Source organism: Hemicordylus capensis, chromosome 9, assembly GCF_027244095.1.
Source record: "Hemicordylus capensis ecotype Gifberg chromosome 9, rHemCap1.1.pri, whole genome shotgun sequence".
Taxonomy (NCBI): Eukaryota; Metazoa; Chordata; class Lepidosauria; order Squamata; family Cordylidae; genus Hemicordylus; species Hemicordylus capensis.
The window spans coordinates 8,448,522-8,471,183 of record NC_069665.1 but is presented as its reverse complement, the minus strand read 5'-3'; the positions used below and the strand labels follow the sequence as shown (position 1 = coordinate 8,471,183).

Below are 22,662 nucleotides of genomic sequence, written 5' to 3'. Positions count from 1 at the left end.
AATGAATTGCGATATTAGCATTCTTTCGTAGAAAAAGTATTAACGCTTTTGAACTATGGTGCTGGAGAAGACTTTTGAGGATACCGTGGACAGCCAGGAAAACAAACAAATGGATCCTAGAACAAATCAATCCAGAATTTCCACTCAGGGCACAAATGACCAGGCTCAAATCATCATATTTTGGACACATTATGCGAAGACCCAGCTCCCTTGAGAAGTCCATAATGCTGGGGAAAGTTGAAGGAAAGAGAAGAGGACAACCAGCAGCAAGGTGGATGGACTCGATAACGACAACAATGAATGCACCACTGAGAGACCTTCAAGGCCAAGTTGAAGGCAGATCATTCTGGAGAGAATCTATCTACGTGGTCGCTAAGAGGCGACACTGACTTGATGGCACTTAATCAATCAATCAATCAACTAAACTGCTCTACCTGGAGCAGTCTGCACACCAGCTGAGACGAAGAGTTCAGGCTGCTCCAGGAGATGTGAAACTTTTAAATACCCAGTTTCTCGTTGCTTATCAGCCGACATGTGAGAGATGTTTTTTAACTTTAAACCTCCAAGAGCAGCCCGCATGCCAGCTGAGAAGCACAGAGTCTCCTCCTGGGAGTTTATACCTTAAAGACCCATCCCAGCTGAGAAGCAGCGATAGATTTGGGTATTTAAACTTGAAACTCCCAAGAGCAACCTCTGTGCAGAACCTAACCTGATTTGGGAGAGGGAGAGGGTTAGGTTTAGTATTTGAATACTAACGTTCACGGACTTCTCCTGGAACGTTCCCTCCATGATAATCAAGGGTCTCCTGTCCTCCACTTTGCTAACACATTTATATTGGAAATTATGTGTATCCTATTGAACGAAGCTGCTTCTTAAATGATGTTCCACCCTATAACAGAACATGTCTTTTGATAGGTACCAATTATGACTACGTTCGAGAGTTTAAAAGAAGCACCGGCACATGGCACCACACGAAGCGGCTCTTTCCATCCGATCTCCGCCGCACCGGGTGTGCAGCTCTGCGCATTGCGAACTGCAAGCTTTTCCGCCTCCAGCTGCAACAAGGCCTGTTCCGCATTCATGTTCCTTCTCCTTGAGAAGCCTTTGGGAAGCTGAAGAGTCAGGAAGAACCTGAGAGTCTCCACTGCATCAACATAGCTTTACGTAAAGGAGAAACAAACATCTTGCAACAGAAACGTAAACTGTATGCTCGGCTTTGGTATGGTTACTGTTAACATCTTGGGCGCGGGGGGGATACTTGCTTAAGTGCTTAAGCATCAGCAATTTGAGAAGTGGGGTGTTCGATGTATAATGATGATGTATCGGTCATTATACGTTGGAAAATGGTCAAGGAGAAGGTTCAGATTTATTTATGTAAAGATAACAAACTTGCTAGCAAAGCAATTATTTTGATTCAAATAGGGAGGAATTGGGTGGAAAGGGGGAAAAACCTGTGGGAAATAAGCAAGGTCCATTTCCCAGCAGGAGCATTTTTATGAATACTTGTGCTGTGTTGAACTTGGATAGCATTGATAGTTAACATGAGGAATATTGTATGGAAATTGATCTCACTAGTATGCCCAAAGAGACTGTTAACCCCACTGTGGTGAGTTGGACAAGTGCACCTTCTTTTTCAAGGCCTTCCTCGCAATTCAAGGTCTGTGCCTGAAGGGATAGAATTGTACATAATGTCATTTTTCAGTGTTTTTTCATTCCTAAGAATATTTTTAAAATATATATTTAAAATGGACTAAACAGAGCTAAGGGTTACAATTCAGTATGGGGCTGATGATTGCACACGCGTAAACAAAAAGTGTGTGATTCAAGGAATCTGAGTCATTTATGAACCAGCAGCAACCACTGAGTGGATATCAGATGCTGCAATAGCCACTCATTTACATGCAAGGAGACTGAGCATTCAAGAAATGCCATTCCATTGCTATGCCTGAAGTACGCAGTCCACAAAAGCTTGCTATCTTCGGAGAGCAATACTGTAGGGTGTATCTCTCCAGACAACTTGAAAATGACTGCTACAGGGCTGAAAGTTTCAATGACTATGTATTCTGACACCCAAAGTGAGGGAGGTAAAGAAGAAAGATTTTTTACCTTTCAGGGTGAATGAGGGAAGGAAACCGTTGGCAAGTAATAGACTTAAGACTCAGTCTGGGAAACGATATCGGGATCAAAAGCTGGTGTACAAATGACCTCTGTTTAAGTTGTAGTCTTACTGACTACTGTTGAACTTTAGAGTGCAGTTATAGTGAAGAATTTTCTTAAGTTCCCTCCCCCCCAGTCTTTTGTAACGTTTTGTTCACATAAATATTAATTAATTATAGCCTGTGGACTTCTGCTGGTAGAAAACTACTTACCTCACTATTTACATTTTATTTTGTTACTTTGCTAGTGAAACACTACAGGACACTTAAAGAAAAAGGGAAAGTAAAGGGCAAGAAACACAGCTGGAACGTTCCATATTCTTGAACTAGATGTTTTGGAACCCATATTGTTGTAAGACCCTGTGCTTTGTGTTCTGGAAAGCTGTAGGACCTCAGTAATGCCTTTTTATGGAAGGAGGCATTGCTCTTGTTTACATTACCGTGAATCCAGGAGGACTTCTGTTGTTGTATGAGAGGCTCCTGTGTTGAAATAGAGGCTTGAGGTATACAAAACAAGACGACAGTGTCTTGAATTCTATTAAAAGACACATTCCAACATCTGTGGAGTTTGGGCACAGTCCAGCGAAAGGTTAAGCATATTGAAGTCTTGTGTATTTCAAGGAAAGAGAGGCTAAGCATGTGCTTAACTTGCCCTCTGAAATCCAGTGAGTCTCTGGCTGCAGACCTATGCACACTTACCTGGAGTAAGTCTCGCTTAACACAGTGGGATTTACTTCTGAGTAAATGTGCATAGGTTTCACTGCATAAGTCCTGGTTGGGATCACGGCCTTTCTAATCAAATAATTGAGCTGAACAAAGTAATCAAAGATTGTATTCAATTGACTTGTTCCATTGGGAATGCCTACACAATCCAGAATTTGATGTATCTGTATTCAAAGGTGGCGGTCCAGCAGAGCATGTAGCTCAGCTCATATGCCCTCCCTGCCCCCAAACAATGCAAACCGCTCTCTCAAATGGCTCTCTACAACTATCATGAGTTTTTTCTGCTTCTTTCCCTCTTGATGGCTGATGGGATCTTTCCTGAGGGCTGGGAGCTTTTTATTCATTGCATGATAAAATACCAACACTCAATTATCTCATTTATCAACCACTCCAAGCAATTGGGTTGTCTTTGGGCAAGCTTGTGTAATAATAATAATAATAATAGTAATAATAACAAGCCTACTCCCTCAGAGCACTCCATCTCCTCACTGCCTGCCCTAGTCTCCAATTGCCTTTATAGAGAACTTTTAAACTCCCTTTTGAGAGATGGTTGTAGGGAAAATTGACTGGAAGAGGGATCTTCCTCATTTATGCAATCCCAAGGTTGACTGGAGGAAGCCGTTGGAGCAGGGTGGGTTTTTCATTGATAGATGCACCTTGCCCCAGGCTTTGGTCTCCACTTATTTATTGTTCCATTGTGAAATATATTCAAGATGGCTTATAGCTTGACAATATAAAACAAATAAAAATAGCATCCTAATCCAAACAGTGTTTTTTTAAAAAAAAAATAGGAATGAAGGAACAGCCGGGGGATACAGTCACACTTACAAGAAGACATCTCCAAAGATTTTGAAGAAATAGTATGAGCCCTGAGAAATCCATCAGTAGATTGATTTGCCTCTAGAGGGAAAAGAGTTCTGCTTGATTTGGGGAGGGGGTCTCAAATGGGGACCCGCTCTTTTAGATTAATTATTTGGCCATTGGTAGATGCTTTTCTAGCCGCTTCTTGATAAGTGTGATAATTGATCTTCTCGAATTCAGGCGCTGTACTGCTTTTCTGCAAAATGTTTGCTTGGAGTGGTCAACTGTGTCCTTTCCTAGTGAGCTGTCTTCTTTTGAGTTCTCTGTGGAGGCACTATAGCTCACCCATCTGGACCAAAAATTCTAATATAGGTACAAAAGAGAGAGCAGACACACAACTGACAAAGGTGGTGTGTGGATTTGAGTTGTGGCGGGGAGGGGACCTTATCCATTGGAGGCGATTAAGCATGCTTTCCTCTCCTCTCTTCCTAGTTACCTGTGAAATTCATACTTGCTCTTTTTCTGTGCTTCCCCAAGAGGGTAGAACTAGATATAACGGACCTAAGTTACAGGAGGGTAGATTTTGGTTGAACATTAGCTTCTCAGTGGTTAAAGCAGTTCAGCAGTGGATCCAGTTCACTGGAGCAGGGGCATGGATCCTTCCTAGCTTGCTGTCTTCAGGCAGAACCTGGACAATCACCTGATGTTGAGGATGTTTTTGCTCTGGATTTCTTGCACCTTTGTCACAGTGTGGGGCAGCCCAACTGTTTGGAGCAGCTGCTGTGAATTTATACTTTGCATGGACCATGTTTTTCTTTGCAAAGTAACAAGGTCAGCATACCATATTGAGAGAACTTTATTTTTTTTTTAATTGATGCAGAAAGGAAACGGACGTTCCATCCTGCAGGTCTGATAACGGCAACAGAGGGATCTTGTTTTGATTTTGCTGACCTGTCGGAGAGGTTTGCGTGGTGGTGGTGTTGTTTTTAAATATTAAATGAAAAGTTTTTATTGAAAAGTGAACAGGACATAGAACTCTCCAATGTTTACACCGGAAGTAGGAGATCTCCTCTCATCCTCTCTTCCTGCAGTCTTGTCCTCAGAGCGGCTGTGCAGGAAGTGTTTGGGCTGGGAGGCAGTCGCTGCAGAGAGAGTGGCGTGGCACTCCTGCGTTGTGAGTGCAGAAGGCAGCATCTCCAGGTGGCTGTCGGCCAGGGCTGCACCTCTGTGGCCCTCCAACTGTTGTTGGCCTACAACTCCCATCATTCCCAGTTACAGTGGCCAATAGTTGGGGATGTTGGGAGCTGTAGGCCAGCATCTGCAGGAGGGCCGAAGCTGAGCAGCCCTGCAGCAAGCTGTTGGATCAAGCAGCAGAAGGGAGCGATGCGACAGCTAAAGAGTCCTCCTGCCTGGTAACCTACAGCTGTTTAGAGGACAGTCTAGACCACGGATTCTCAACCTTGGGTCACCAAATGTTATTGGACTTCAGTTCCCATAACCCCCAGCCCTTGGGGATTATGGGAGTTGAAGTCCAATGACATCTGGGGACCCAAGGTTGAGAATCCCTGGTCTAAACTGGTGAGCCTCTCTGCACCTGGCAGTTAGGAGCTCATAGAGTGGCATTTGCCACTAACAAAGAGCACAGGTGCAACCAGCTTCCCTTGTTTGCCATCCTTAGGATGCTGCTGTTGCTGTGTCAAGGAGAGGCTGCTACTTGTGCCATCACAGCGCCATCAGCCTGCGATGGGACCGCAACAGGATCTTGTGCTCATCGGTGATCTTGGGGTCAAACGAAACAAGGTGCCACTTTTAGTGTGGTTGGAGTCAGGTTACTGCCGAGTTTCTACAAAGTGGTGCTGGAGGTGACTTGAAGCAGAACATAAATGCTTGTGCCGCTGTAAGCGGAGCCTTTTGCTGCCGCTTTTCTCTGTCACAGCTGCTTCACCCCAGCTGTGTTTCTCCTCCTGTAGGTTTCTTCTGCTTCCTGAGCCCACCCCTTTCTCCCCGGAAGAAGGACGACTGGGGAGGAGAGGGTGGGGGGAAAGGGTTCAGCTTTTGACCTCTCATGCTGTGTTTTCAATCACCAGCCCACCCTGTTTTTTTGGAATGTTAGCACAACTGGTGTGGGCTTTTACATTTCTTTCTTTCTTACATTTTATATCCTGCTTTTCCTCCAAGGAGGCCGGAGGGGTATACATGGCGGCTTATCCTCAGAACATCACTGTGAGGTAGGTTAGACAGATAAGTGACTGGCCCAGAGTCACCCAGTGAGTTTCATGGCTGTGTGAGGATTTGAACTCGGGTCTGCCCAGTCTAGTCCAACTTGTGAACTACTGTACCACACTGGCTCCTGTGCTGCTCTTGCGTCCAACGTATTCCTTCAGTTCTTTGGTTATGGGTTGTCTTTATTTAATTGGGCTTTGCCTGCAGTTGTCTCCAGTCCTGAACATTTTTGTAGCCTGCACTACCAACCATGACATGACTACTTAGTTTTTGCTTACACAGATGTTTTTGATGCTTAACGTTGGTAGTAAAGCAAGCCTTAGTTTATTCTGTGTAATCCGTAGAAGTCGAAACACGTTGTGGTATATTATGCAAATCAAAGCCTGTTGAAGATGTATCCTGCTTTCAACTAAAGCAATTGTAAATCAGTTTGTCTTTTAAAAATGGCAGTTGTCTTTCCACAAATACCCAGGCAACTTTCTAACCCTCGGTGGAGTTGAGTGGAGTCAAGAGAGCTACGTGCCATTCTTTGCAATATTTCTGGTACCTCTGAACTCTTTGGTGGCAGCCGGTGGTGTGAATATGAGCATTTCCTTTATTTGTCATGTTCTCTGGTCAATCCTTTCTGTTTCCGAAAGCCTGTACTTGACACAGGCAGTGCAGCAGTCTGCAATAATGTTAAGAAACCACTAGACATGCCAAGGGTTAATTTCTCTCTGTCTTAACACAGGTTCTGCAGATCTCATCCGTTAAGAGCACAGAGAGGTTGAGCTGCACAAAGAATAGTGGGATTTGTTCGTAAATAAACATTATGCATGGTGGAACTTCTTAAGTGAAGGTTTTTGCAAGATCCCCCCCTTACCGTATTTTATGGACTATACGACGCTACGGACTATAAGACACACCTTAATTTTAATCCCGTTTTTCAGAGTTTTAACATATTAAACTGTTAAAACATATAAGACGCACCTGAATTTTGGCGGATATTTTTCGAGGAAAAAAGTGAGTCTTATAGTCCATAATATCCGGTAATTTATACTCCAAAGCTGCCTTGAAAACAGCATTACCTGTGGGACATTGGGCTGTCCCAGGAATATTCTAGTGACATGCATGTAAATAGTAAATGGCAGCTGACTATTTTTTAAACTTATTTAAAACCACTAGCCAGATCCTGTTCTCCTGTGGCTGTAGCTGCACCCTGGGCATTGACTGGCCCAACCAAATGCAAACCAGGTGGAGACCCTGCTTAGCAACTGGGAGAACCCATGCTTGCTGCTGCGAGAGCGCACCTTCTTCCCTGGACCTAGGAGGGTGAGAATCTGGGAGGTGCACATTGGCATCTCTCCTGTATGGCAGTGCACATGTTCCCCCAAGGGGGCACCAGGGCAAGAAGGGCATTCCGTTGTGCCCCCTACCAGTCCTTGCCCACACGTGCAGCTGTGTCCCACGCAATTTGTGTTGACGGATTTCACTTGTTGCACAACTCAGGTTCAGTCACCCTAAATGTGAGCTTTAATAAAGAGGCAGTAGTACTCATTTTTTAAGACTATATTCTTGCGTTCCAACCAGTGTGCATCTTTGTGCTGCTCGTGACGCCCCCAACACACATACCCCACTTTTTAAAATGTTAAATCTCCTTGCACATTATTCTAGATTATTGTGTTCCTTGATTTCTTACATTGGCTCTTCCTGCAATGCCAATATGAGCAGAAGCACGATCGATGGACTGGTTCTAGAAGCTTTGTTTGGTTGGTTGGTTTTGCAATATATCGCTCTAGTTATGAGGTGAGGTTTGGGTTCAAAGTCCAGCAACGTCCATCGGTACAGTTACCTTCTTATATGTGTCTTGTTAGCAGTGTTTAAAACTGGGCAGGCGTCTGTGACATGCCAAATTTCAATAAGCAAAAATGTTTCTGTGTACAATGCAGTATTCAAATTTTACCTGTCTGTAATAGGGTGGTTTCATCTGTCAGTGCACTTGCCCAAAATGAATTGCTGCTCTCAGTTTGTAAGTAGGAAAATGGCTGACTAATGAATGCCTAAAGAATTCTTGTAGCTGGTTCTGAAAGACCTGGAAACATTATGGTCCATATGGACACATAGCCAGAGAGGTTGTGGGGGCTACCAGCAGACTTGGGAAAACCTGCAGACATGTCTGTGTTCAAAATATCTGAAGAAGAAAAAATCCAGGGGAGGGGGGGAACCCTCAAACCTGCCCCCATGTAAGTCAATGGGATGGATTGTTTGTGAACTCAGAATGCAGTTAACAGACAAGCAGGTGAGTGGAGCTAATGAATGATGGGGGAAAGGAGGGCTTGGGCAAAAATAGAGGTAGGTTTCTCGGCTTGAAGAATACTCGCTTAAGACAATGGTGCCCCTTCTGCTTCTGAGGGGGAAAGGTGTGTAAAATTATTTTTTCTCACCAGCTTTTTCACAGCTTTATGTTTCAGAGGGAGAAAGAGTTTGACACACTTAAGCTCGGTGGGGTGGGGTGGGGAGGTTAACACCCCACACACACACACACACCCCATAATATAAAAGCAACCATCTGTATGTGAGGGACAGAGTGGGATGCTGCATATGACAAGCCCTGAGTTACAACAGGGGCTCCAGTCTTTGTGGGTAACCTTTCCCCTCCATGCTCGCCAGGGATATACCACAACATTTGGTTGCTGGTCCGTACTTGTGTGTCGTTAAGTTAGTCCGACTTGGGGTGTGAACTTGTGAAATACCACGTGCTCCCAGCACTGTGTCGTGCTCCATAGGGGGGTTTTGCCAAATCCTGTCCCCTTAATCAAGTCGTCCTCTTTCTCCCTCCTCCCCAATGCCAAGATATAGACGAGGCTTTATGCGTTCGTCCCCTACCCCGTCGTCGTCACTGACTGCCGTTGGCACCTTCAGACTACACATTCTTGGCCTTGATAGTTAGCAGAACGTTATGAACGTGCCGCCTTAGCTGTAGTCGGCCTCTCTAACAGGTCGGCAAACTTGGCTGTCCAGCTGTTGAGGAACTGCAACTCCCATCAGCATAGGAAGCTGCCATATCCTGAGTCAGACCCTTGGTCTATCTAGCTCAGTATTGTCTTCACAGACTGGCAGCGGCTTCTCCAAGGCTGCAGGCAGGAATCTCGCTCAGACCTACCTTGGAGATGCTGCCCGGGAGGGAACTTGAAACCTTCTGCTCTTCCCAGAGCGGCTCTATCCCCTAAGTGGGGAGGTATCTTCCAGTGCTCACACTTCTAGTCTCCCCTTCAGATGCAACCAGGGCAGACCCTGCTTAGCTAAGGGGAGAAGTCATGCTTGCTACCACAAGACCAGCTCTCTTTTACTAAGCATTATCCCCAGCCGTGTTTTATGGAGGCTGGGGATGATGGGAGTCGTAGTTCAGCAACACCTGGAGAGCCGTTGTTTGCTACTCCTGCTCTATGAGCTGTTCCCTTTGGGGTTTGGCTGATAAAGCATGAGCCGCTGCAGTGTTTCTGAATCTGTGTTGGCCCCACTGAATTTCTCTCAGTAGCTGTTCTCGCCAGTTAAAGTTGTGCCACGTCAAGTCGGTGTCGAGCCCTGTAGTTTTCTTTTGGTAGAATACAGGAGGGGTTTACCATTTCCATCTCCTGCGCAGTATGAGATGATGCCTTTCAGCATCTTCCTGTATTATTGCTGCCCGATACAGGTGTTTCCCATAGACTGGGAAACACACCCGCGGGGATTCGAACCGGCAACCTCTTCCTCCCTAGGCAAGTTACTTCCTTCCTGCGCCATTAAGTGGCTTCTTGCTAATTACTGTCTCTTAAATAAAGTGTTGGTTTAACTTGTGGAATAAGAATAGTGTCACCATTTCCAAGTGCCTAATAAAACGTAGCCGTCTGATTCTGTGACTGGAGATGACAATTGCTTTTAACCGTAGGGTATAACTGACAACTTTTTTTAAAAAGCCACATATTTAGAAATAGTTAATCCTAGACTAGCCTGTTATTAAAAGCTTATCTATTATCTCTAATACCGTGAAGTTGTCAAACATTTTAAATAATGTTGAGATCATTAATATCTTTATTATTCTAACAAAGCCTTAACAGTACAAAGGAAGGCTGGAATTTCTTACCGTCACTTGGGAAGCGTTCTGCAGTTTCTAAAGTGGCATATAGATGGATCTGTCACCAGGTTGCTAAAATTATAGATCTCAGCAATCCAGCCATTAAATTCCAGTTTGTTTGGCCATTGAATACCTTGAATGTGAACTCTGCTCTGTGGCCTTTGACGGTCCTATAACAAGCTGATATTTTTGGTAAGAAAATGGTGTTCTTATGAAACAATAGTTACCCGTTCTGTGTCCTCACCTAATTGTTTGTTTAGGGATTTCTACCAAGAAATATCCATTCTTAAGGCTCTCTATTACTGTATTTACCGAAATTGAAGACTATTGTAAATTTAGGATTATTCCTCTCCTTAAAAGGCCGGCAGGAGGGGGCATTTACCTGCAAGGAAGAGGATTCTGAATTGAAAGCAACCCCCGATTTCTAACATCAGAAAACTGGGGGGGCTAGTATTGGATTTAGATAAATGCAGTAAGCATTCACCATTTTAATATTGCTTCTGAGCATGCCGCTACCCAGAGCATCTGGCATGAACCATAGGCTGATCTCTGGTGCAGAGTTTTACCAAGCTAAATTTAGTTGTTGTTGTTGTTTTTACATTTATATCCCGCTCTTCCTCCAAGGAGCCCAGCGCGGTGTACTACCTACTTGAGTTTCTCTTTCACAACAACCCTGTGAAGTAGGTGAGGCTGAGAGAGAAGTGACTGGCCCAGAGTCACCCAGCAAGTCTCATGGCTGAATGGGGATTTGAACTCGGGTCTCCCCGGTCCTAGTCCAGCACTCTAACCACTACACCACGCTGTCACTGGATTCTAAGTTTTAATGTTGGGTAATCTAATGTGTGTAAAACGAGATTTATTGATTTTTACATCACCAAGTTTCCTTGGATGTTCCTAGGCATACAAGGAACATCAATTACAAATCTCTGGCCATTCAGTCTGAATCCTTATGGGGGCAGATTAAGCAGTCTTCAGCTTGTAAAGGTAAAGGGTGCCATCAAGTCGGTGTCGACTCCTGGCACCCACAGAGCCCTGTGGTTGCCTTTGGTAAAATGCAGGAGGGGTTTACCATTGCCATCTCCCGTGCAGTATGAGATGATGCCTTTCAGCACCTTCCTATATCACTGCTGCCTGATACAGATGTTTCCCATAGTCTGGGAAACATACCTGTGGGGATTCGAACCAGCAGCCTTCTGCTTGTTAGTCAAGTCATTTCACTGCTGTGCCATCAGGTGGCTTTTCAGCTGTAAGAGCTAAGAAACCAGGTCCTTCATATTACAAATGATATTCTGCATTCTGTTTCCCACTGTAATGACTTTCAGCAGCAGTGAAATCTGTTTTGTCTTCACTTGAATTTTTAACAGTCTACTGTAGCAACATTTTTTTTAAAAAGGTTCCAGTTAAAATGGGAATTTCCAGTCTTTGCTTCTCAGGAAAAAGCAGAATAATTGCATGTGTGCAAAGATAACCTTTGCTTCATCTCTTTGGTACCGTTCGTCCAGGTTTTGTTCTGTGTGGTATCAAGGGTCTTGTTTGTTTTTTCTTAAAAGGTGCTATTTTGACATGTTTCTGAATTCTCAAACACTATGCTTGACAAGTTTAAATCAATCTATTATTTGAATGTTAATTATTAGTTGATGGTGTCCAGTTGTGTGTTCCTCTGTTTTTTTGTGGACCAGAGAAAAATCCCGTGTTCAGTGTGCAGCTTTCTCTTGAGATCAGCATTTACTCTTTCCTTATTTACACATTTGACTAAATATAAAAGCCACCCTTCCTTGAACAATAACATATCGTGATCCCTGCTTGGCTAATTACATGAGGAATCGTTCTTTTCTCAACGTAGTTGTGCATGAAATTAGAGTCCAAGATGGGTTTTTTTCAGGTTGTGATTGTATGCTAATTTACTAACCTCTTATACAGGACCTCTTGAAAACTTTATTATTACTGTCATCCCTTGCCAACCGTGAGGGTTCTTTGCAAGGAAAACCTCGTGGTTGGCAAAACTCAGAATCTATGGGAATCAAGGGGTTAGGGGAACCGCAGTAGGGAACGAACCCTTAGGAGAAGGTGAAAACACCATTTGAAATCACTAAAAATCAGAATGAGCTTCTCCTACTTGAGTGCCATCCAGATGGACAGGATGGGGGTTGGAATGGGGTGGAATCAAGGCGGGGATGGGGAAGAGGGGCCAGGTTGCTGCCTCCCCGTCCCTCCTCCTCCTCCTCCTCCTCCTGTGTCCACAGCTGCAGGTGGCTGACAGCCACTCCCTGAAGTGTCAGGTTCCTCTCTATGTACTCACTCATAATTCAGCAGGGTAGGCTGTGCCATCAGGTCTCTTTGGACCTCTGTGTAGGGGAGAATTATGCACTCCATAACTGTTTTTTATGTCTTCTTGGAGAAGCTGGACCTGACCTCGGTCACTCGTGCTTTGGTAACATCCAGATTGGACTACTGCAATGCACTCTGTGGGGCTGCTCTTGAAGACTGTTCGGAAGCTTCAGCTGGTCCAGAATGCTGCCACAAGGATGCTCGTGGGTGCAAGTCGCTTTATGAGTATCACACCCATCCTGTGGCAGCTTCATTGGTTACCGGTCCGAGCTAGATCAAAGGTGCTGGTCTTGAACCTTTAAAGCTCTACATGGCTTGGGGCTGGGGTACCTGTCGGACCGCATTTGCCCATATGAACCTGCCAGGGCCCTCCGCTCATCATCTCAGGCCCTGCTCATGACCCTGCCACTAACAGAGATCTGGTTGGTGGGGGATTAGAGACAGGGCCTTTTTGGTTGCAGCCCCTCAGCTTTGGAATGCCCTCCCTCAGTGGTGTTTTGTTTTTTTTTTAAATCAACTAAAACACATCTTTTTAAAGAGGCTTTTTCTTGCTCCATCTTTGGTTATATCGGGTAGGTTCCTTAGCTTTTAACTTTTTATAGCAGGGTTTCTTAACCATGGGCCTCCAGATGATGTTGGACTACAACTCCCATCGTCCCCAGACATGGCCTTTGTGGCTGAGGATGATGGGAGTTGTAGTCCGAAAACATCTGGGGGCCCATAGTCTGGGAAACATACCAATGGGGATTCGAACCGGCAACCTCTGGCTTGCTAGTCAAGTCACTTCCCCGCTGTACCATAGAGCTAAATAATCTCCTCTTGGCAACATTCTTACACGCCCGCAGTGGGCACAGCTATTGCAAGGGGGGTATGGCTCTGGAGAGGAAGTCGGCAAACGAGAAACACTTCCTCTCCCTTTGTTTAGCTCATTGTTTGCTTCCAAAGCTATGCAACTGTATGTGCACCCTTCTGGAAAGGGCCGCATCTACCCAAGAGCAACAGTGTTTGACTGCTGTTTAAAAACTCTGTGCTCTCTGCAAGGGCAGCTCAGGCGGAGGTGACAAACCTCACTCCTAATCTGAGTTGCTAGTCTCGGTTGGCAGACGTATAAATTTCAGGAGGTTCTTTGTTTTAGGCAACATGTCCAAGAAAGACATAGGCAGGCTGGCTAGCGGGGGGCGGGATGTGGGGGAGCAATGCTTGTGGACCTATTTTGCAAGACTGGGTTTGTATCTACTGTATTAACCTCTGGGGAATTCTTGTCACTTTGGAACTACCTTTTTTTTAAAGGGGCAGATTGTCCTTTTGCATCCAGGTTTCTGTCCATCAGTAAAAGGCAGATGAGGTGGACTAAACTGACCTTCTTCAATATATTTATTCACTTAACACAAATGGCATTCATTGTATTTGTGATCTTGCTTCTGTATCAAGCTGAAAAGTACAACTCAGAAAGTTACAGGCCTCTAAGCGTCATTGAAATAGATAAAAGGTTTTTACCGTTTTTAACAATGTGTTCACGTCAGCATTGATTTTTATAGGACTTAAGTGCACTTAATTTTCTTTGGATTGTGCTCACAGCGTTCTATAGAAGTTCTTAGATTTAAATGTTTTTTCCCCTCTTTTATCAATTGAAAACGTATTGATTTCTTGGTTAAGCATTGCACAGTTTTGTTCGTATATATCCAAGCCAAAAGGGAATTTAGACAGCTCTTGCACTTTTGACACATCCACAATGTTTAATAGATACACAGCTTATATAAAGAAATGTACAATCGGCGGTTTGCTTTTCTCAAAGTGGCCTTTCAAGGAAAAGCACATGGTATACAGATCAACATTGCACAGTTCTGTAACTTTGGAAGAATTTTTTGTATTGACAATTTGTATGCATTTTTCAAAATATTATGTTCTTTTGTGTTAGAAGTGTATAGACATAAATGGGCAAAAAAAGCATCCATATTTTCCATCATGCTATAAGTTGCTTGGATCTGTACATGTTTGAGGTAATCCCCTGTTCTTCCAAGTTGGAGGATGTTTATCATCTCCTGGCCCCACGTGGATTCATATGCAATCTGAAATCCGTCTGAATAGCAATCTGAAAATGCAATCTCACAAAACTTGGATAAGGGCTGCTGTTTGCCAGAATTCCACCAAGTTCATTTCTTTATATATTCATAATGTCAACATAATGAATTGGTAGGCATGAAATCCAGCTTCAAGATCCTAGCTGTAGAGAAATTGCAGATGTGTTGCTATTGGAAGACAGATTCATCGCCGTTGTGTGACCCAAGCAACTTAGAAAAACAAGAAGTTGTTACTGTACATGACTCATCTTCATAAGATTTCCCATCCCATGTTTATAGCTGAACTGTTGAATTTCAGAAAACACTCTTTCTTTGCCATAGCTCCTGTTGTAATCACTGTCTTAATTCTTAACCTGAGAAGTCCCAGAGCACTAACATAGGGAAATTGGAACCAAGTGTGATGACCTAAGTTTCGAGGTACAAGTCCGATAAATGTACATCTTAATGCACAATTTATTTTAGACTGTGGATTCCACTAGATGCTATTTAAGAAAGTGGCTTGCTATTTAAACAGCATGCCAAATAATTGGAAAGACTAAATCAGTTCTGATCTTAAAAATGGAATACAGATGGAGTTGCATTTAGTTGCTTCTCCTCTCTTTAGTTGCTTCTCTTCTTGCGTTGCATGTCTAGTGCCATGACCATTTGCAATGCTAAAGCCTGTAGGATGCCAAAAATCATAATGATCCCCTTGATTTTGTTGTTGCTGATTGCAAGTATCTGCAAAACGTAAGGGAAGTGTTAACCTGTGGATCCAGCATCACTTTCGTTCTGTCAGCTCAGTAATCAGGGCTTGTTCAGACACCATACTTCTCCACAAGACCACCATCACATCCATCACAACCTGTGATAAAACCCAACTAAAATGTGGTGGTGTGGCTGAAAGCTGCCATGCAAAGTCAGACTTGTTTGTCCATCTGCCTGCTTTTATGGCATCTGAACGAAACCCTTGCCGGCTATATGTGTGTGGTTGGGTTTATTTCCTGATTTGGTTGCTTAAGAGATGCTGGTTCTCTTACTAGCTTAGACTTGAAGGGCGGGGAGGGAAATCTAAGAAGGTTGGGCTAGTTTGAATGTGTGCATGCTAACTTGTATTACATTTGAAGAAGAAAATGTGCAATGTTAATGGCACTTTGTGATCAGTTAGTGAAAACTGGGCTTTGCAATGGAACGTAATTATATTAATGAGTAATGAATAAGTAGTGTTGTCTGTGCTGTTTGTATATCCTTCTCAAGTGTTTTGACAATGGCAGTTTAAAAAGTTGTAACCCCAAGAAATCATGCTGAATCTTTTATTCATGGAGCTAAACAATGGCTATGATCTAGTGGCTCCAGTGCACACACGGAACTCTACAGGTGGAGGGGCTTCCTCTTTCTGTGACCAGAAGAATCCTCTGCGCTTGCATGCGTCTCTTCATAGGGTAAAGACAGATGTATCACTTAAACAGTATTCACAGAAGGTATTTCACCATATTGTACATCCAAAACTCTATAAAAAATTAATTTTAAAGAACAATTGAAAATTGTTCCAGGAATTTGAGAGAAAGGGAGTTAGTGATTTCCCAGGCACTAGCCAGTTAGCACTTCCTACTAAGTTTCCCCCAGTTCAAGTGAAAACACTTCCAAAAGCCCCAAAACAGATTTCTCCAGTATTTGCCTTGGGAAAGAATAAAATAAATTTGGACTGAATTTGGTGAGGGTGATCCCACCCAATCTACAAAAGATATGTTGGTCTTCACTCATAGAAGAGAAGGGACTTCTGTATGTGAATTGGAGTTTCCGGGATGTTGGATTGTGACCAAAATATGTAAGTTTCTTTGCTTTAGGATCATTTCACATGCCCCTTGTCCACCCATCTGTTTTCCTGGATAATCATGCATGGTGGCCATTTAAAAAAATTAAAATTCCTTTATTCTCATTGGTAATTTTGAGGTTTACATCTTCTAAAAATGCAAAAAGGGATACAAAATGGTTCTTGGATTACGTAGCACTTTGTTTACATGTTCAGTATAATGTTGGACAAGTAAAGGGTTTTTTAAGTTTAGTTTTTATTTTAATTTAAAGCACAGGAATTGTGCTCTGGGGGCTCTGTTGCCACTATGCAAATTGTGGCATAATATTGTACTGAGGATCAGTGAAAGTGTTTTATCTTTTTTAATGTTGTTTGTATTGACCTGGTTTTATAACGATGTAAGAAAAAGAGTGTTGTATTTTGATCTGAAATTTGTGTATGGTAAAGTCATTTTGCTTTATGTATTGGAGGTTTGTTGAAAACTTGAACTATTTTATAGAAGGGTGCAGACCAAAACATAATTGTCTGAAAGATGTTTGATGAACTAACCAAATAAACATTTTATGGTTTGCTTACATCTGCTGTTTCTTGCATGAAATGTTTCTTGTGTTTTGAGCCCCCTGGGACAAGAAGTGAAGACTGCTGCCACCTTCTCTGTGCTGCAAAAGAACTATATGGACATGGTGAAAAAGAAAACATTTTTAACATGCCCTTTCTCTTGCTCCTATGCAAGTAATATTACACACTCCCCACACTCTGATCAGGAGCCAGAAGCTTGCCCACAAGTCAAGGGAGCAGGAGGGGAAAGCTAAGAGTGGGCTGTTTCCCCACCAGTGGGACCTCCCTCCCTCATGGACCCAGGAACAGTTGTCTCCCTCATTCAATTATAGTTATGCCTCTGCTTGTGTTTATTCCTTAAAGGTTAACAAGTTGTTCCGGTAAGACGTAATCTGCCTACTTTCCTTTCACTATAATCTTAACTGATAAATTACCATCCTCTCAAGTTATCCCACTTGCCATCTTGAATTGGGGTAAATGACATCATCACAAACCACGCCATTGAGCCATCCCCATGTGTCCCTATAGTGGTAGCACATTTGGTTAAAACTGGTTAGGTGGTTCACAAGTTAGCCCACTTGCACCTCAAAGGTTCATGCATCCACCATCTTGAATTGGGGTGGACAACATCCTCACAAACTCTGTCATTGAGGCTCCCTATGTGTCCCTACAACTGTAGCAAACTCTCAAAAAAAAATCTTGATCTGTCGACCAGTCGAATGGTAACCAAAGAGGAGAATGTGAAGTCACTTAGTTGAAGCCAAACATGTTATATCCAACTCTTGGTCTTCCACAGTGGTAGTGATGCATTGGTTCCATTCTCCTTGTAAAATATTATTTATTTATTCGACATATTTGCATACTGCTCAAAACAATAGCCTCTGGGCAGTTTACAACAAAACAATAAAAACAAGTAAACCTAACGGTGCAGCGGGAAATGACTTGACTAAGTGAGCCGGAGGTTGCTGGTTCGAATCCCCGCTGGTATTTTTCCCAGACGATGGGAAACACCTATATTGGACAGCAGCGATATAGGAAGATGCTGAAAGGCTCACTAGGCAAGTCATTTCCCCGCTGCGGCCAGCCTACAATCTACTGTACAATCGATTTATGGAATAATACATATTTTGCATCTTGGACTGCAAATCTTTGGGGAGGTGGAGAAGACCAAGTGTATAACACAAGCAGCTGAGATGTGATTCCCGGAGCTGCTATCTACTTAATATCAAAACCAATATGGAATGCAATAGCAAAAATATGGAAGTTTGGAGGCAGATGTGTGTGGCTTGAACACCCGGGCTCGGCCTTGAAAACCAAGCCCTTTTATGTGCTTCCACCACCCTTTAGAAGAGGTCTGGCCAACCTGAGGCCGTCCAGCCATCGTTGGACTAAAACTCCCATAATTGATGGCTATTGACCATTGTGGCAGAGGATGGGAGTTGTAGTCCAGCAATGTTGATAGCAGCTCGGGGCCCAGAACTGCTTTAGGATGTCTGTCCATCACCCATAAGCCAAACCATGACTTAGAGTAAAATCCTTTCTTCCAGGGATACCGGAGTTTGTTTTTAAATGATACGAAACTTTGGGATGTAAACCAGGATGAAGCTGGCACTTGGTGTGTGTAAGATGCCAGACAATGAATATTCTGTTTGAAAACATTTTTAAAAATTTATTTTGAAAATTTTGTGCCGTCAAGTCAGTGTTGACTCCTTGAGACCCCAGAGCCCTGTTTTCTTTGGTTGAATACAGGAGGGGTTGACCATTGCCTCCTCCCACGCAGTATGAGATGATGCCTTTCAGCATCTTCCTCTATCACGGCTGCCTGATATAGGTGTTTCCCATATTCTGGGAAAGATTCCAGCATGGATTCGAACCAGCAACCTCCTGCTCGCTAGGCAAGTCATTTCCCCGCTAGGTGGTAAGTCGCTTCTATTTTTCATCCCTCCGTTCATACAAAATGAATTGTAGGACAGGACACTGCCACGCTGAAGGAATGTGATCTGCTGATGAAGAGCTCTGTGGAACCAGAGGTGTGGATCTGGCCGCTCAGGTGTTCGCCTCTGCCTCGCCTCTCCGCGAGAAGCCTGTGAATGAAGCCAGTGAATGGAAAGTAGCAAGTCAGCTGGCTTTGGGCATGAATGAGGGAGACTCTGGAGTTGTCTGAGGACAGGCAAGCTGTGTCTGAGCTCCCTCGAAACATGTGAGGAAGCCGCCCCGCAGCCCTCGGCACGTGGAGAGCGGGGAAGCTCCAGCAATGCAGTCCCTGTAGCCTAGATCCTCGCTCTGACACGATTTAGCATTTCAGAGCACAGTCTTGCTTTGCAACTCCTGCTGAAGGCTTAAAAATAGCTCTGTGCGGCTATTTATAGAAGCTTGCAGAAGTCATTCGGCTGGGGGATCCTGATAGGGAGCGTATGGCAAGAAAATCCCCCCCCCAACTCCATGGTTCCAACAGTCTGAATCGCTGTATAGAAAATGGCATGTCAGCTGTCCTTTCCACACCTTGAGACGGAGATGTATTTGTGTGAGGGAGAGGGAAGGTGGCATCGCTGGCTCTTGATTCCAACCAGCACCTTTTTGAAATTCTCTCTCGAAGGATGTTCACCAACCAGAAGCGACTGAATCTTCTCATGGAGGTGCCTCTGGTCGACACACATCCTCCTTACACGTGTCTCATTCACAAACAGCCACCATTGAGAAAAATAGCGGCCATTTTACTATTATTATTATTATTATTATTTACATTTTCTATCCCGCTCTTCCTCCAAGGAGCCCAGAGCAGTGTTCTACATACTTAGGTTTCTCCTCACAACAACCCTGTGAAGTAGGTGAGGCTGAGAGAGAAGTGACTGGCCCAGAGTCACCCAGCAAGTCTCATGGCTGAATGGGGATTTGAACTCGGGTTTCCCTGGTCCTAGTCCAGCACTCTAACCACTACACCACGCTGGCTCCTTGAAAATGGCGCAGCGGGGAAATGCCTTGACTAACAAAGCCAGAAGTTGCCGGTTTGAATCCCGGTTTGAATCCCCGCTGGGATGTTTCCCAGACTATGGGCAACACCTCTATCGGGCAGCAGCAAGCTAGGAAGATGCTGAAAGGCATCATCTCATATTGGGTGGGAGATGGCAATGGTAAACCCATCCTGTGGTTGCATTTGAATGGGAGACCATCATGTGTGCGCACTCTAAAATATTCCACTTAGGGGATGGGGCTGCTCTGAGAAGACCATCTGCATGCAGAAGGTTCCACGTTCCCTCTCTGGCATCTCCAGGGAGGGCTGAGAGAGACTCCAGCCTGCAACCTTGGAGAAGCCGCTGCCAGTCTGTGAAGCCAAAACTGAACTAGATAGACCAAGGCTCTGACTCAGTATATGGCAGCTTCCTGTGTTCCTACGTACCACAGGACCGGAGCTGCCTAAATCGCCAGTCCTGGTTGCCTCTTGGGAAATGTGCACAAACATTTGTGTGCGCAGCTGGCCAGGATATGAGGCTATAGCTGTGGGAGTTGGTTCATCACTGACCTAATGGTGATCATTGTTCTAGGATCTGCCCAATGCTCAAATAGCATCATCATCATCATCATCATCATCATCATCATCATCATCATTATTATTATTATTATTATTATTAAAAATTGTGTGTAGGGGGGACCCCTTTTCCAATTCACACACAATAATGTGGGAGGAGCAAGAAGCATCCATGGGGAGCTGGGTTGTGGAAGTTCAAAGGAAGGAGAAACCGGCTTGCAGTTAGGTGTGTTGCATAACTGCCCACGTGCTGGAAAGCAAGAGCAGCGGTCTGAAATATCCCCTTCAGGTACAGCACGCGGAACACTTTCCATTCAGAGGAATCGGCTGTGCTCTCACCACATCACGTTGCAGCAGCAGCCTCCCCAGAACTCTTAATGAATCAGGCGTGATGTCTCGATTCATTCAGATTCCATCCTTGCTGCATGTGCAGCTGCATTCATGAGTTTCAGCACCAAACGCACAGCATTCTGGGTGAACAGTTCTGGCATTTTCTGATCTGAAGAGCAGCTGACGACCATTGCCATTTACTCTCTTGGTGAAATGGAGACTGAAGCGAGGGCTGTGCAGGGAACCGGTTCGGAGGCCTTTTATGGGCCTCCGAACCAGTTCTGCCGGTTCAACGGTGTGTGTGTGTGGGTTTGTAGCTTTAAGTGTGCGGGAGGATGCACTTACCCCTTCTACCGATTTCCCCCGCCGGCATCTGTTTTTTAAAAGCCCATCGGGGTGGCAGTGTACCCCCTTGCCACCCCCTTGCCCCTGTTTTCCGGATAGGTCCGGAGGTCTCTGACGTACCTGAGCCTGCATGTCAGAGACTTCTGGTCATGTCCAGAAAACAGGGACAACGGGGTGGCAGGGAGGTACGCTGCCGCTCCGATGGGCTTTTAAAAAAACGGACGCCTGCAGGAGGGGTAAGTACAGCCTCCCCTGTTCTTAAAGCAATACCCCCGCTGCCTTCAAACCTTGTGTATATCCCTAACCAAAGCCCTGTAATCTCTGATCAGTGAGATCAGGGACAACCTTAAAGGTGGGTAAGAGGAGAGCTGGGCTTGTGGTAGCGAGCGCGAGTGGCTCCCTTTGCTAAGCAGGGTCTGCCCTGGTTTGCATTTGGGTGGGAGACTACATGTGGGAGCCCGTAAGATATTCTTTTATTTATTTATTACATTTATATCCCGCTCTTCCTCCAAGGAGCCCAGAGTGGGGTACTACATACTTGAGTTTCTCTTTCACAACAACCCTGTGAAGTAGGTTAGGCTGAGAGAGAAGTGACTGGCCCAGAGTCACCCAGCTAGTTTTCATGGCTGAAAGGGGATTTGAACTCGGGTCTCCCCGGTCCTAGTCCAGCACTCTAACCACCACACCACACTGGCTCTCTATTCCCCTTAGAGCATGGGGGGGGGTCACTCTGGGAAGAGCATGCAGAAGGTTACAAGTCCCCTCCCTGGCAGCATCTCCAAGATAGGGCTGAGAGAGACTCCTGCCTGCAATCTTGCAGAAGCTGCTGCCGGTCTGTGTAGACCAGGGCTGCTCAACTTTGGCCCTCCTGCAGATGTTGACCTACAACTCCCATCATCCCTGGCTATTGGCCATTGTGGCTGGGGATTATGGGAGTTGTAGTCCATAAACAGCCGGGGAAGGGGGGCTAAGCTGAGCAGGCCTGGTATAGACCATACTGCGTTAGATGGACCAATGGTCTGACTTGGTATAAGGCAACTTCCTATGTTCCTGTAGGGCACCATCGCCAAGCTGAACTTGGTGGCTTGCAGCTGTTATAGGATCTTGTTTGTAGTGAAGCTGCAGAAGACCTGGGGGACTTCAGTGGGATCCCAGAGAGAGGGGGGGCAATGCTAAACCCCGCCTGTATTCTACCCCAAACAACCATGGGGCTCTGTGGTCACCACGAGTCAGCACCGACTCGGCGGCACACTTTACCTTTACATATAATCCACAAAATAATAGGTATTTCCTTGATAAACAAGCAGCATCATGGTCCTAAGAAAGAAGTCATTCACCAAATTTAAACAGAGGTCCAAAACAAGAGTTTCTACCACACTGGAGCTGAAGAAACAGTACTGTTATCATTCTGGAGCCAATCTGCTAGTCACTCTTTGGGACTAGGCTCAGGAACATAACATGAGCTAATATGCTATTTATGCTATTGTTAAACGCCCAGAAACAAATGTTTGGGAGCAGTGTACAAATTTGATAGATAAATAAATAAATGATAAGCACCCTCCACCACATTCCAGAGTATGCCGCACTGGCAAATGACAATCTGCCTAAAGGAAATCGCCAGTTGCAGTTTCCCCCTTTCTATCCTCCTGGAAACAGATGGATGCTGCAAGGGGATTTTTTTTTCCCCCTGCCCGGGGGAGCCCCCA

General features: G+C 44.7%; 1 protein-coding gene across 2 annotated transcripts in view; it reads left to right on the top strand.

Annotated features, from left to right (window-relative positions):
- The window catches only part of GAN (gigaxonin), a 30,269-nt gene extending 13,495 nt beyond the window's left edge, over positions 1-16,774 (top strand). For both annotated transcript variants that reach the window (XM_053271282.1, XM_053271281.1), the window contains exon 11: positions 916-16,774. In XM_053271282.1, the coding sequence (XP_053127257.1) occupies positions 916-1,097 (182 nt within the window). In that variant the 3' untranslated portion in view covers positions 1,098-16,774. The remainder of the gene's footprint in view (positions 1-915) is intronic.
- The last annotated feature ends 5,888 nt before the right edge of the window (positions 16,775-22,662 follow it).